The 16,534-nt window shown below is 41.1% G+C and overlaps 1 protein-coding gene across 3 annotated transcripts in view; it reads right to left on the bottom strand.

Moving 5' to 3' along the window:
- The window catches only part of rasa4 (RAS p21 protein activator 4), a 71,045-nt gene that overhangs the window by 49,202 nt on the left and 5,309 nt on the right, over positions 1-16,534 (bottom strand). For all 3 annotated transcript variants that reach the window (XR_016483601.1, XM_021617632.3, XM_090186050.1), the window contains exons 2-4: positions 9,683-9,739; positions 7,148-7,261; positions 2,908-2,969 (exon numbers count right to left, since the gene is read on the bottom strand). Coding sequence is in view for 2 of the 3 variants with exons in the window: in XM_021617632.3 (XP_021473307.1) it covers positions 2,908-2,969; positions 7,148-7,261; positions 9,683-9,739 (233 nt within the window). In the remaining variant the exon portion in view is untranslated. The remainder of the gene's footprint in view (positions 1-2,907; positions 2,970-7,147; positions 7,262-9,682; positions 9,740-16,534) is intronic.

The following is a 16,534-nucleotide window of genomic DNA, read 5'->3' as shown; positions in this document are numbered from 1 at the left end:
TCCTTCAGTTTTGTGTCACTTACTGGTAAGTTGCTGTACACAGTGTGCACTTGCATGTCCATGCCTTCACTGAGGCTGCTGTCCTTATAGGTAAGAAACTTCCTGGAGAGCGTGTCTGCGACAGGGATGTCTTTGCCTGGATGTGGTTTCCTCATAATTGACTCAAGGGGCTTGTGGTTGGATTCCACAATGACTTGTCGTCCATATACGTACTGATGGAAACATTTACATCCAAACAGAATGGCGTAGAGCTCCTTTTCGATTTGAGCGTAGTTGATTTCACAGTCCGAGATAATGGGAAGCGTAACCAATGGGCTTTCCTTCTGGCAGTAGCACTACACCTAGTCCATACTTTGATGCGTCGACTTAGAGTCTGAGCTCTTTGTTGGGGTCATAGTAGGCAAGGATTGGTCCTGGTTCTCTCGTGATCAAGTCTTTCACATTCTGGAAAGCAATGTCGTGTTGCTTGTCCCAGAGAAACTCACTGGACTGCTTTAGCAGTTGACGCAGGGGTGCATTAGCCAAGTTCGCACCCAGGCTCTCCAATGCTAAGTAGTTGACCATCCCAAGCACTGTTTCCAGCTCTGCACGGTTCTTTGGTGGCACCATTTCTTTTATGGCTAAGATCTTCTGTAGCTGACCTCTGTAGCGCCGACTGTACTTTTCTCGGGGTTGAGCCGGACTCCTCTTTAGTTCGACCAAAGACAAGGATGTCGTCCACAATTGTCACAACTCCGTCGAGGCCTTCGTACACTTCATCGATCTTTCGCAGAAACTTGTCCTGGGCTGAGATAATCCCAAAAGGCAGGCGACGGAACCTGTAGCGTCCAAACGGTGTGTTGAATGTTGTGAGCTTAGATGACTCTTCTGTGAGCTTGATAGCCCAGTAGCCTGATCTAGCGTCCATGACACTGAAGTAGTGTGCTCCCGCTAGCTTGTGTGCGATGCCAACTAGCGTGGTAAAGGATAATGGGGGTGTTTGATAGCCTTGTTCAAGTCTCTTGGGTCGAGGCATACCCGGAGCTTGCCTGTGCGTGGTTTCTCCACCACCACTAACGCGTCAACCCAGTCAGTCGGTTCTGTAACCTTGGTGACTATGTCAGATTTGGAGAGCATGGAGCACTCTTTCTTCAGACGGGCACGGAGAGCAAGGGGAATATTTTGTCAGTGGGTAGACCACAGGGTTGCGTCTGGGTCAAGGTGAATGGTATATTCTCCTGGGAATAATCCTATTCCTGTAAAAACATCAGCAAACTCCTCCAGTACATTTTGTCTCTACTGGTGCTGTCACTGATAAAACTAGCTTGATGAGGTCCATGTCTAAACATGCTTTAAGACCTAGCACTGCAGGTGCTCCAGTGTCAACAACGTAAAAGTCCAACATCATGTCCCTTTCCTTGTATTTGTATTTGAAAGTGCATGTGCCTTTTACTGGGAGCTGTTCACCACCATAACCAGTCAGTCTGCATGTGGTGGGCTGTAGCTCACATTCAGATGTCAAGCTGCGGTACTTATTCAGAGGAATAATGTTTACTTGTGCAGCAGTGTCTAGTTTGAACTTTAGCTCTGTGCCTTGTGTTCCTATCTCAATATCAGCAAAGGCTTGCTCTGTCTCTGATATGACTTTTCTGTGTCGGTGAATCAATAAACAGTTCATCAGCGTTTGACTTTTTGATTGACATTTCATCTTCACTCACTGTGTGTACTGTTTTTCCACGGTAAGCTCTGCACACATTTGCAAAGTGATTCCATTTTCCACATTTAGTACACTGTTTGCCTTTAGCTAGGCAATTTCCTTGTTCGCCATGCACTTTGTATCCACATGTTTAGGGGCGTTTTAAGAGTCAAACAGTGTACTAAATGTGGTAAATGGAATCACTTTGCAAAAGTGTGTAGAGCTTACCGTGGAAAAACAGTAGAGTGAAGATGAAATGTCTGGTGGATCTGGTGGAAACTTATACTTTGGTCTGGATTGTACTTTGGTCTGGATTCCAAATGGGAGATTATTGGTTCCAACCGCCATGTCTTTGTGAGAAGCGGTGTGGGGGAACGATGATCTCCACATGTGTATTTCCCACCGTAAAGCATGGAGGAGGTGGTGTTATTATGTGGGGGTGATTTGCTGGTGACACTGTCAGTGATTTATTTAGAATTCAAGTTAACCAGCATGGTTAACCAGCATGGCTACCACAGCATTCTGCAGCGATACGCCATCCCATCTGGCTTGGGCCTAGTGGGACTAACATTTGTTTTTCAATAGGACAATGACCCAACACACCACCAGGCTGTGGAAGGGCTATTTTACCAAGAAGGAGAGTGATGGGTGCTGCATCAGATGACCTGGCCTACACAATCCCCCAAACAAATTGAGATGGTTTGGGATGAGTCAGACCGCAGAGTGAAGGAAAAGCAGTCAACAAGTACTCAGCATATGTGGGAACTCCTTCAATACTGTTGAAAACGCATTTCAGGTGAAGCTGGTTGAAAGAATGCCAAGAGTGTGCAAAGTTGTCATCAAGGCAAAGGGTGGCTATTTGAAATATATTTTGATTTAACACTTTTGGGGTTTCTACATGATTCCATGTGTTATTTCATGGCTTTTATGTCTTCACTATTATTCTACAATTTAGTGGGTGTTCTAAAACGTTTGACCGGTAGTGTACCGTAGTTCAACAACATGGGTTAATTTGACCCGACAACATGCTAAGATCAACTAGCTTACTCCAGTCTCCTCTCTGTCGTCATTTCTGAGAACATGGAAGTTGCTAAAACTCAAAGAAATTGGTCAGTGTTAGCGTAAAGGAAAGTGCACATGGCTAAATAATTGGACATGTTTTGGGCCAAAACACTGCTTTATATTGCCTCAGACCATGATTTGAGGAAAACACAGCCACAGCGAGGTCTCACCTTGTGGTTTGGCAGCCAAGGCTTCCTTATTGATCGATACCTTCCCGATGACGTCATCACGGCTGGAACGACACAAGGGCTACAGGTTAGGTAGATTCCACTGAACTTGCTCTTCAAGTTTGTACCACTGTCAATAATAAATTCATATGAGTCTGCAGTGTGTGTGTTTACCACAATGCAGGCTAGCCGTCACAGGTTTTTCTTGCACAATAGTGTAGTTTTAGCAACTTCTCATGTCCAAAGGTCTTATGATAAAACAATGGGTCATTTATATATGCTAGCTCAATCAGCTTCCTGGTTTTATACCGGCGCAGCTGTTTTTTGCACACCGCAGCTGATTGCAAGCCCAGGGAGAAGAGGACGCTAAATACCCCTGAAATTTGTTGAGACAACTAAATTATAATAAAAAAAATAGTTCTACAGTGCATTCGGAAAGTATTCAGACTGCTTGACTCGTATCACATTTTGTTACGTTAAAGCCTTGTTCTAAAATGTATTCAAATGTTTTCCCCTCAAATCTACACACAATACCCCGTAATGACAAAGCAAAAACATGTTTAGACATTTTTGCAAATGTATATAAAAAAACAACAACTGAAATATCACTTTTACATAAGCATGCAGACCCTTTACTCAGTACTTTGTTGAAGCATCATTGGCAGCGATTAAAGCCTTGCGTCTTCTTGGGTATGACACTACAAGCTTGACACACCTGTATTTTGAGAGTTTCTCCCTTCTTCTCTGCAGATCCTCAAGCTCTGTCAGGTTGGATGGGGAGCGTTGCTGCACAGCTATTTTCAGGTCTCTCCAGAGATGTTCAATCGGGTTCAAGTCCGGGCTCTGGCTGGGCCACTTAAGGACATTCAGAGACTTGTCGCAAATCCACTCCTGCATTGTCTGTGTGCTTAAGGTCATGTTCTTGATGGAAGGTGAACTTTTACCCCAGCCTTTGCCCCAGAGGTCCTGAGCAGGTTTTCATCTAGGATCTCTCTGTACTTGGCTCCGTTCATCTTTGTCTTGATCCTGGCTCCCAGTCCCGGCAGCTGAAATGGTGCCAGTTTCCTCCAGACATGACGCTTGGCATTCAGGCCAAAGAGTTCAATCTTGGTTTCATCAGACCAGATAACCTAGTTTCTCATGGTCAGAGTCCTTTAGATGCCTTTTGGCAAACTCCAAGTGAGCTGTCATGTGCCTTTAATGAGGAGTGGCTTCCGTCTGGCCACTCTACCATAAAGGCTTGATTGGTAGAGTGCTACAGAAATGGTTGTCTTCTGGAAGGTTCTCACATTTCCACAGAGGAACTCTGGAGCGCTGTCAGAGTGACCATTGGGTTCTTGGTCACCTCCCTGACCATTGCCCTTCTCCCCGATTGCCCAGATTGGCCGGGCGTCCAGCTCTAGGAAGAGTCTTGGTAATTCCAAACTTTTTCCATTTAAGAATGATGGAGGCCACTGTTCTTGGGGACCTTCAACACTACACATTGTTTTGGTATCCTTACTCAGATCTATGCTGACAAAATCATGTCTCAGGGCTCTACAGACAAATACTTCAACCTCATGGCTTGGTTTTTGCTCTGAAATGCACTGTAAACTGTGGGACCTTATATATAGACAGGTGTGTGTGTGCCTTCCAAATCAGTTGAATATACCACAGATGGACTCCAACCAAGTTGTAGAGACATCTCAAGGATGATCAATGGAAACAGGATGCACCTGAGCTCCATTTAGAGTCTCATAGCAAAGGGTCTAAATACTTATGGAAAGAAAGGTTTCGTTTTTTTAAATAATACATTTGCAAACATTTCTAAAAACCTGATTTCACTTTGTCATTATGGGATATTGTGTGTAGATTGATGAGGGGGGAAAAAAACAATTTAATCAATTTTAGAATCGGGCTGTAACGTAACAAAATGTGGAAAACGGGAAGGGGTCTGAATACTTTCCGAATACACTGCATTCAAGGGGTTCCCTTAATTTTTACTATTTTCTACATTGTAGAATAATAGTGAAGACATCAAAACTATGAAATAACACGTAGTAAACAAAAAAACATCTTATTTTAGATACTTCAAAGTAGCCACCCTTTGCCTTTGCCTTGACAGCTTTGCACACTCTTGGCATTCTCGCAACCAGCTTCATGAGGAATGTTTTTCCAACGGTCTTCAAGGAGTTTCCACATATGCTGAGCACTTGTTGGCTGCTTTCCTTCACTCTGCTGTCCAAGTCATCCCAAACCATCTCAATTCGGTTGAAGTCGGATGTTTGTGGAGGCCAGGTCATCTGATGCCGCACTCCATCATCACTCTTCTTCTTGGTCATATAGCCCTTACACAGCCTTGAGGTGTGTTGGGTCTTAAGTCCCACTAATCCCAAACCAGATGGGATGGCGTATTGCTGCAGAATGTTATGGTAGCCATGCTGGTTAAGTGTGCCTTGAATTCTAAATAAATCACTGACAGTGTCACCAGCAAAGCACCCCCACACCATAACACCTCCTTCTCCATGCGTTAGGTGGGAACCATACATGCGGAGATAATCATTCACCTATTTGGGTCTCACAAAGACATGGCGGTTGGAACCAAACATCTCAAATTTGTACTCAGGCCAAAGGACAGATTTCCACCGGTCTAATGTCCATTGCTCGCATTTCTTGGCCCAAGCAAGTCTCTTCTTCTTATTGGTGTCCTTTTGTAGTGGTTTCTTTGCAGCAATTCAACCATGAACGCCTGACTCAAAGTCTCCTCTTAACAGTTGATGCTGAGGTGGGTCTGTTACTTAAACTCTGAAGCATTTATTTGGGCTGCAATTTCTGAGGTTGGTAACTAATGAACTTATCCTCTGCAGCAGCGGTAATTCGGTCTTCCATTCCTGTGGCGGTCCTCATGGGAGCCAGTTTCATTCATAGCGCTAGATGGTTTTTGTAACTGCACTTGAAGAAACTTCACAGTTTCTTCAAGAAACTTGAAATTTTCCGGATTGATTGACGCTCATGTCTCAAAGTAATGATGGACTGTTGTTCCTCTTTGTTTATTTGAGCTGTTCTTTCCATATTAAGGACTTGTTTGTGTTTTTACCAAATAGGGCTATATTCTGTATACCACCTCTACCTTGTCACAACACAACTTATTGGCTCAAACGTTTTAAGGAAAGTAATTCTACAAATTAACAAGGCACACCTGTTCACCGTAATGCATTCCAGGTGACTACCTCATGAATATGCAAAGCTGTCATCAAGGCAAAGGGTGGCTACTTTGAAGAATCTCAAATATATTTAGATTTGTTTAACACTGTTTTGGTTACCACATGATTCCATGTGTTATTTCATAGTTTTGATGTCTTCACTATTATTCTACAATGTAGAAAAGAGTAAAAAATAAAGAAACCCTAGAATGAGTAGGTGTTTCTAAACTTTTGACTGGTACTGTACCTCCTTGAAAAAAGCAGAAGACAACTTCTTCATGTAACTTATTCTTTAACCTTTTGGACTCATACCTGTATACTGGTTGAAACTGGCAGATTTTGACACTGATAAGCGCCAAAATTGGAACGGAGTGGCTTCACAATAACATTTTCTAAAACAAAGTCAGAGTTCAAGCACTGCGCTTCACAGTTCTGCATGGGTTTTGATTGACAGCTGTTCTGAACTTCAGCACCGCACACGACAAGTTGCCGCCCCCATCTCTCCTGCTAATTGGGCAAATTATGCAAATGTTTTGTCTGAGTGAGGGAAATGCTGTAAATTAAGAGGACTCAATGTATTTTGCAAGATCAAATGTCATACAAGCAAGCCAAACACCCAAGCACAATATTTTTAGATTAACAAATGTGGCAATTAGTATAGTAAAAATCAACAGCGTAATGTTTATGTTCAGTATTGTGTCAGGTGAACTGTTGTGTCCTCAACCTGTCTAATAATGTTCCCATAATCGCAAAACTGTTTTTCAATTTCCACCATGCTTATGCTTTTCATATTTCCTCTGTAAGAAACATTTAAATGTAGTCCTATCCATATAGACCAATTCCCATGAGTGTAAAGGGTTAATGTACTGTAGTGTTTTGAATTTAGTATTTAAAAAAGGACTTAAATATATTTGAATAGGGTCCATAATGGATATAAATAATATCAAAATTAAAATACAGTACGGCATAGGACTTGAAAGGATTGTTTACTATTGCTGTAGTAAAAACCTTGTGGCAATGATATAAAAGTTGACATTGAGAAGATACAACCTCCTCATTACCTCAGTGAGTCCTCATCCAGCACATGGAAGGAGATGGTATGGAAGGACGGGGGCAGGTGAACGTTATACTCCTCCCCCCAGAAGGGAGAGAGCGTCTTCCATATCGTAGCCGTCCTGGGAGAGATAGATAAGGTTATCAACATTCAATGGCATATTGAGATACGGTCATAAGACAACACCATAAAGGCATATTAATAACGTGATGCAGGCATAAATACACAATAATCTATACTAGTCCCCGTATTGATCTAGTAGCACATCTGAGTCATTCAGGAGCCCTGAATTTGAGTAACGATGTGTTTTCCAATGACAGAGATTTATCATAGTTTGCGTCATTGACCAAACACAATAAACCTTGATTGTTTGTTGCTAATAGGTATCCATCAAGTAATTTGACTGTCATACATTCTGCTGGCTAGCCAAGGATTTATATTCCTGGTAAATGTCTTAAAAAACAACAGGACCATCCAACATTAAGAATGGCTGCGGTATTCATTTATTTCCAAAAGAAAAGGCATTACATAAATCTTTAAAATAACTGTCCTGCGTTTCCAGATATCTATAACATATGACCCAGTAATGAATTACACTGAGTGAAATAGTTTTCCTTCCAAATTCCGCCAAAAATTGAATTAAGAATGTTAAAATCAGCTTTTCTGTTTTGGAATGGTGTGGGTTTATACACCGGTCATTACAAATATTAACGTGAGTATAACACTGATTGGCTAGCTCAGCCAAAGAACCAACATGACATGTTCTATGAGGAAAGACAAAGCATTTTTTAATGATCCTTCCTTAACCCATAGGAAGTCCCACCCAGTTGACTACTCCAAAATGGTGAAAGTGCTCAATGGTGCTGCCCATATTTAAACAGGCTTTTGCTGTGAGGATGCAGAGTCATTAGAGTATTTATTTTGGTATTGTCCATATGTAGCTGATTTTTGGTCACAGGTCCAGAAGTGGCTGAAGAATTGCAACATTTGCCTAGAACTAATGCTGCAGATAGCAATACTGGGTGGTTTGAAAATCCATAGGTCAATCAATTAATAATATAATAATTATTTTAGCTAAAAAATATATATTTTTAATTTACAATCTGTAGAAGCTATGAAAATAGAAAGGTTCAGTACTTTGTGAAGCATCCCAGCACAGTTGAAAAATATATGTCAAATAGAAATTCAATATGGATGGTGTTGAGAGATAGATGGGAGGGATTGAATGGAGATGAAGGGTGGGACTAACAACAAGATAACCAATGTCAAACATACGGGGTCTGTAAAATGTATATAGGTTCAGAACTTTTGTGAAATAGCACAGTTACAAATAGAAATCAAAATGGATGGACATCAGAAAAAGAGAAAGGACTAAAAACAAACAAAATATAACTATTGTAAAATAGATTTGAGTCTGTAAAATGTGTATAAGATGTATAAACTGAAGGTAGAAGCCTAGTGTTATTGTTTAATAGTTTACTCCAATTGGTGGAAGGGTGGTAGGTAGGGTTTGTGGGGAATAATAAAAGGTATATTCTAAAAAAAAAGAGTGTGTATATCTATATAGGTATGTGCATGTATATGGATACATATATTTACCCCCCAAAATATATGGGGGATTGGAAATGATGCAGACAATTACATTGATGGAAGCAACAATCATTCCGCAATATTAAGCTGTTCCACCCCTTAAACATTTTTTTACAAATAAAACAAGCCTCGATCATTCTCTATGGGTAGGATTTTTCTGCAATTCATTCTGCAAATTCTAGTATAGGACAAGTCAACAACATTTGGGTTTGAGTAAACGAAAAAGTTAAAAAAATATGTTTTTTTAAAGTGTGATTTTGACAAGACATTTACTTAACTCTAAGTAATTTCCCCATTACCCCTCCCACTGAATCTCACTATGGAGACAGGCAGGCTCAAATTCCACAATTAAGGATTTACTAGCGAGAGAGCATACAGCCATTGACTTCAGCTTTTTGCAGTCAGCCCCCATTCAGCGAGCCAGACGAGAGGTCAAACAGTTAAACATTAACAAGCAAAGCTGGCCTTTTCTTACTTTATTGTTCAGTCTACAGCAGATTGTCAGGCTGAGGCAACCAACTGACTTAACCAGCAGATTGCTCATAACAACAAGCGCTTGGTTAAAGATAATGGCCATATTGTCCTAATCCTTTTGGATAACACAGTCCTAAATTAAAGGCATTTCTATTCTATGCAGACAAACCTGAGCTAAAAATGATTTTAGTCCATCACAATCGACAAACAAGACATTGTAATTCTAGATATAATACGTGGATTAAAACACACTCTTGGCTTTCATCAAAACACACCCAGGTGGATCTAAATACAAAGCTTTAGCCAGCTGAGATGTGTCAAACTAATTGAAAGTAAGCGGTGCGCTATGGAAATGATCTAATTAATCAAAAGCGGTAAAATGTATGATAATCGCCTTAGCGCAAACAAAGCAGGGCGGAAGAGAGGATCTTCAGCCGGCTTAATAGGTCTGCCAGAGACAGGACACACAAACACATACCTAATGATGGCCTCATTGTCAATCCTCACGATGCAATATGGATCACTGCTTCCAGTTCTGCAATGGAAATCAGAGGGCATAAACACATTCACTGATGAAACTCGGAGAAGATGACAGTTACACGGTAAGGCATACCTACATAAAGACTTCATAAAACATTATTACTGTACCAAAACGCATACATAAGCAGTACTAATGCTTATGCCAACAACCGCATGTTGAAATTTCATAGCCTGTGTCAGTAATGTCACTTACAATGCGGACATAATATATTAAATGCTTATGTACTGATATGTTTGTTAGTAGTAATGAATGTAGAATGGCATCCTTATGTAGGTACCCTTCAAATAAAAAGTGTTGCCCAAATGTCCATAGACACTCAATGGTCTACCCGAGGCAGAGGTTACATATCATTTTATAAATGTTTAATTCTAACAAAAATAAAACATTGCGGATGGATGGATAAGCCTAATTGTACTGATGCTAAGCTCTACAACCACAAGGTGTGAGGAAATATTAAAACAAAGGATTGAGCCAGCATAGAAACATTTCACATGCTTTTTGTGTGTGTGTGTGTGTGTGTGTGTGTGCATGCGCGCTTGTGTGTTCACGTGCATTTCCTTTGGTGTGAGTCAAAGCCTACGGCGAAAGGGCACCAGATGCGTAAACAGCCTCTCTAGTCTAGCCTTTGCAGCTTCCCAGTTCAAAAGACCCATCCCGGGTACCGGCAGACATCACAACCGGTCCGGGTCTGCTGCTGGCCTTTAAAGCCTCAGGCTGCGTCCCAAATCAAATAAAAAAATCTAATCAAAGTTTATTGGTCACGTACACAGTTTAGCAGATGTTATAGTAGGTACAACAAAATGTTGTGTTACTAGATCCTAACAGTGTAGTAAAAAATGTCAAACTAAATAATTATTAAATAATTGAAGCAAGACATCAAAAGTTAGGACGAAGTCAAGAATCCAAATAAACACCATCAGTAATCTAAATGCAATCTATGTGAATATACAGCGCCTTCAGAAAGAATTCACACCCCTTGACTTTTTCCACAATTTTGTTGTGTTACAGCATGAATTTAAAATTGATTAAATTGGAGATTGTCTCATCAGCCCGCACACACAATGTCAAAGTGAAAATTGTTACGAATTACTAAAAAAAATTAAAAGGTGACATTTCTTGAGTCAATAAGTATTCAACTACTTTGTTATGGGAAGCCTAACTAAGTTCAGGAGTAAAGAACTCCTGAACAGGAGTAAAGAACTCCTGAACAGGAGTAAAGAACTCCTGAACAGGAGTAAAGAACTACAAGTCACATAATAAGTTGAATTGACTAAATGGACAATAAGTGTTTGACATGATTTTTTAATGACTACCTCACACATACAATTATCTTTAAGGTCCCTCAGTTGAGCATTGAATTTCAAACAGATTCAACCACAAAGACCAGGGAGGTTGTCCAATACCTCGCAAAGAAGGCCACCTATTGGTAGATTGGGGGTGCAGACATTGAATATGCCTTTTAGCATGGTGAAGTTATTAATTACACCATCCAAAGTGTGTAACCATCAGTACACGCAATCACTACAAAGATACAGGCGTCCTTCTTAACTCATTTGCCAGAGAGGAACGAAACCGCTAAGAGATTTTACCATGAGGCCAATGGTGACTTTAAAACAGTTACAGAGTTAATGTCTGCGATAGGAGAAAACTGAGGAAGGATCAACAATATTGTAGTTACTCTAAAATACTAACCAAATGAAAGTGAGAAGGAAGCCTGCACAAAATTCGTTGTACTTGAGAGGCTCCATAGATAACTATTAAAGGCAGATTTGTTGGCCTGATTTTGATGGCTAAAAATAATAATAATAATAAATATTTCAAAACATGCATCCTGTTTGAATTAAGGCACTAAAGTAAACCCGCAAAAAATGTGGCAAAGAAATTTACTTCAAGTCTGAATACAAAGCGTTATTTGGGGCAAATCCAAAACACATCACTGAGTACCACTCTTCATATTCTCAAGCATGGTGGTGGATACATCACGTTATGGGAATGCTTGTCATCGGCAAGGACTTGGGAGTTTTTTGGGGGGATAAAAGGAAACGGAATAGAGACAAGCACAGGCAAAATCCTAGAGGAAAACCTGTTTCAGTCTGATTTCCAATTAACACAGACACAAATTCACCTTTCAGCAGGACAATTACCTAAAACAAGGCCAAATATACACTGGAGTTGCTTACCAAGATGACATTGAATGTTCCCGAGTGGCCTAGTTACAGTTTTGACCTAAAAATCGTCTTGAAAATCTATGGCAAGACTTGCAAATGACTGTCTAGCAATGATCAACAACCAACTCGAAGAATAATGTGCAAATATTGTACAATCCATGTGTGCAAAGTGCTTAAGAGACTTGCCCAGAAAGACTCACAGCTGTAATCACTGCCAAATGTGACTCTAACATGTATTGGCTCAGGGGGTTGAATACTTATGTACAGTTGAAACTCAGGTTTGACAATTCCTGACATTTAATCCTAGTGAAAATTCCCTGTCTTAGGTCAGTTAGGATCAACACTTTATTTTAAGAATGTGAAATGTCAGAATAATAGTAGAAATCATTATTTCAGCATTTATTTATTTCATCACATTCCCAGTGGGTCAGAAGTTTACATAAACTCAATTAGTATTTGATAGCATTGCCTTTAAATTGTTTAACTTGGGCCAAATATTTTGGGTAGCCATCCATTTTGGGTAGCCATCAGGCTTCCCACAATAAGTTGGGTGAATTTTGGCCCATTCCTCCTGACAGAGCAGGTGTAACCAAGTCAGATTTGTAGGCTTCCTTGCTCGCACACGCTTTTTCAGTTCTGCCCACACATTTTCTATGTGACTGAGGTCAGGGCTTTGTGATGGCCACTCATACCTTGCCTTTGCTGTCCTTAAGCCATTTTGCCACAGCGTTGGAAGTATGCTTGGGGTCATTACCCATTTGGAAGACCCATTTGCGACCAAGCATAAAAAAAATGGACTGCACAAAAAAAACAACTCAAACACTGAGCCATATTGTATGATATTCTAATATCAGTAATTTCCCTTCCAATCAGTGAAGGGAAATGAACAAGTACACATTGTTGGAGGAAGGAGAGATATCGCTCCTTCCTCCAATATTCTGGACATAGTCTTTGTTTCTCTGTGAGTCAGATCAGAGCCTTCTCATTTTGCCAAGGAAGGAACACTCAGTCAGTCTTCTAAGAGCCTATGTTATCTAAGGGGTCGTGGCTGGATAGAAAATGTGCAAGTCCCAAATATAGAGCACTCTGGTCAAAAGTAATGCACGGTATAGAAAATAGGGTGCCATTATGAAACAAAACCAGTGTGTGTATTTCTAATATGGTAGATGACCTGATTAAATATTTGGACTAGTACGCATGCCAAACAGTGTCAACAAGAGGCTGTAGAGCCAGGGTGGGCATCGTTTTAACTTTAAACTTTATTTAACCAGGTAGGCTAGTTGAGAACAAGTTCTCATTTACAACTGCGACCTGGCCAAGATAAAGCATAGCAGTGTGAACAGACAACAGAGTTACACATGGAGTAAACAATAAACAAGTCAATAACACTAGAAAAAAAGAAGAGTCTATATACATTGTGTGCAAAAGGCATGAGGAGGTAGGCGAATAATTACAAATTAGCAGATTAACACTGGAGTGATAAATGATCAGATGGTCATGTGCAGGTAGAGATACTGGTGTGGAAAAGAGCAGAAAAGTAAATAAATAAAAATAGTATGGGGATGAGGTAGGTAAATTGGGTGGGCTATTTACAGATGGACTATGTACAGCTGCAGCAACCGGTTAGCTGCTCAGATAGCAGATGTTTAAAGTTGGTGAGGGAGATAAAAGTCTCCAACTTCAGCGATTTTTGCAATTCGTTCCAGTCACAGGCAGCAGAGAACTGGAAGGATAGGCGGCCAAATGAGGTGTTGGCTTTAGGGATGATCAGTGAGATACACCTGCTGGAGTGCGTGCTACGGGTGGGTGTTGCCATCGTGACCAGTGAACTGAGATAAGGCGGAGCTTTACCTAGCATGGACTTGTAGATGACCTGGAGCCAGTGGGTCTGGAGCGAGGGCCAGCCGACTAGAGCATACAGGTTGCAGTGGTGGGTGGTATGAGGTGCTTTAGTAACAAAGCAGATGGCACTGTGATAAACTGCATCCAGTTTGCTGAGTAGAGTATTGGAAGCTATTTTGTAGATGACATCGCCGAAGTCGAGGATCGGTAGGATAGTCAGTTTTACTAGGGTAAGTTTGGCGTGAGTGAAGGAGGCTTTGTTGCGAAATAGAAAGCCGATTGTAGATTTGATTTTGGATTGGAGATGTTTGATATGAGTCTGGAAGGAGAGTTTACAGTCTAGCCAGACACCTAGGTACTTATAGATGTCCACATATTCTAGGTCGGAACCATCCAGGGTGGTGATGCTAGTCGGGCGTGCGGGTGCAGGCAGCGAACGGTTGAAAAGCATGCATTTGGTTTTGCTAGGATTTAAGAGCAGTTGGAGGCCACGGAAGGCGTGTTGTATGGCATTGAAGCTCGTTTGGAGGTTAGATAGCAGTGTCCAAGGAAGGGCCAGAAGTATACAGAATGGTGTCGTCTGCGTAGAGGTGGATCAGGGAATCGCCCGCAGCAAGAGCAACATCATTGATATATACAGACAAAAGAGTCGGCCCGAGAATTTGGGCTCTAGCCGTGTATGAGTGGGGTTCGGGTGAACAGCTGAGTAGGCCGGGAGGTGGGCCTCAGGGATAGCGTCAGTACTGGGTGCCACGGTGAGTGCAAGCTAGCTATGAGCTAGCTAGCTGCAAGCTAGCTAGATGCAAGCTAGCTGTGAAGAGCAGAAGTAGTGGTCCAGGGATTACGGCAGGAATCCGGTGTTGTTGTGGAGAGACAGTCCGATACTGGTAGACTAGCGATTATTATCCAGGGAAAAACAGGGCTGGTATCTGTGCAGAAGGTAAAAGCCGCTAGCAGTAGCTAACAATGACTAAATAGCTTGTATTTAATTAGCTGGTTAGCTTCTGGAGGTTCTTGAATGTGTTCTAAAATTGAAAATAATAGCGATTCCGTATCACATTGGGTGAGGCAGGTTACCAGAAGGTATTATCAAATTAAAAATCGAAAAGAGATTGAAAATAAATTGATATATACAAAAAATACAAAAGTACACGAGAGGACAAAACAAACACGTCTTAACTGCTACGCCATCTTGGTATCAAGAATGTTAGGTCGGATAACACTTTGGCCAAAATGGTGATGTGATATAAAAAGGTACTTCAAATTTCTACCAAGCCAGCCATATGACTGGAGGACAGGCTCCTTCTCTTAAGCTATACTGAACAAAAATATAAAAACACAACATGTAAAGTGCTGGTCCCATGTTTCAAGAGCAGAAATAAGAGCTCAGAAAATGTCCATAAGCACAAAAAGCTTATTTCTCTCAAATGTTGTGCACAAATATGTTTACATCCCCGTTTGTGAGCATTTCTCCTTGCCAAGATATGCCACACCTGTCAGGTGGATGAGTTATCAGGAAGTTGATTAAACAGCATGATACTTACACAGGTGCACCTTGTGCTGGGGGCAATAAAAGTGCACTCTAAAATGTGCAGTTTTGTCACAACACAATGCCACAGATGTCTCAAGTTGAGGGAGCGTGCAATTAATATGCCGACAGCTGGAATGTTGCCAGAGAATTGAATGTTAATTTCTCTACCATAAGCCACCTCCAACATTGTTTTAGAGAATTTGGTAACCGTCCAACCGGCCTCACAACCGCAGTCCACACCAGCCATGGACCTCCACATCTGGCTTCTTCACCTGAGACCAGCCAACCGGACAGCTGATGAAACTGAGGAGTATTTCTAATCTCTAATAAAGCTCTTTTGTGGGGAAACTCATTCTGATTGGCTGGGCCTCCTCCCCAGTGGGTGTGCACATGCCCTCTCAGGCCCACCCATGGCTGTGCCCTTGCCCAGTCATTTTAAATCCATAGATTAGGTCCTTATTAATTTATTTAATTTGACTGATTTCTTTATATGAACTGCAATGCAGTAAAAAAATATTTTAAAACATTTACATACAAAAATGGAAAAGTAAAATATAAAAATAAAATCGCTGAAATTGTTGCATTTATATTTTTGTCCAACGTAGTTCAAGGTTTCTTCCTACTGAAGGAGTTTTTCCCCTTGCTATTGTCTCCTCTGTGTGCCATTTGGAAACATTAGTTTTGGCTTGCGGCCAAAAGTGTAACAAAACAATTGGACTCTCCTGCTCAGGTAAACAACGCTAATCAAATAAATTATTTTATTCTCCTGGTCTTGCCATTTTGTTTTGTGCCATTTGGCTCTTGTATCACACCATCCAAAGGAAAATGGTTTATCTAAGACACCGTGACAGAACAGTTTCTCACCTTGAACAAGAGACAATCGGCGCTAAGCGCCAACGAGGCGATATAGCCTAGTCAGGGTAGAGTTTACATAAAACATGTTTTAAAAGAGTAGATTGTTTAGTTGGGGGAATTTAATGATATGTCAGATGCAGGATTAGTGACTCGTAGTACGGCAATTAGCAGGCTGCGGCATCGTTGAGCGCTGAATACTGCTGCTGGTGATTTATTTCAGCACGCCTTCATCTCTCTGATGGAGCGAAGCAGTGTCGTCAAGCGAGACATTTTTGCTCAAACGCTTCCACTACGGCGCTCTCTCACCGCAGCTACTCCAGAGCGCATGCAAATGCAAACATTTGCGGGGAAACAGTTGTACAGTAATGTGTGTTAATAAACACAAAAAAGGTT

Source organism: Oncorhynchus mykiss, chromosome 10 (genome assembly GCF_057628025.1).
Source record: "Oncorhynchus mykiss isolate SJ-2025 chromosome 10, ASM5762802v1, whole genome shotgun sequence".
Classification (NCBI taxonomy): domain Eukaryota; kingdom Metazoa; phylum Chordata; class Actinopteri; order Salmoniformes; family Salmonidae; genus Oncorhynchus; species Oncorhynchus mykiss.
The sequence above is the reverse complement of the archived record's forward strand: the minus strand, read 5'-3'. Positions and strand labels throughout refer to the sequence as shown.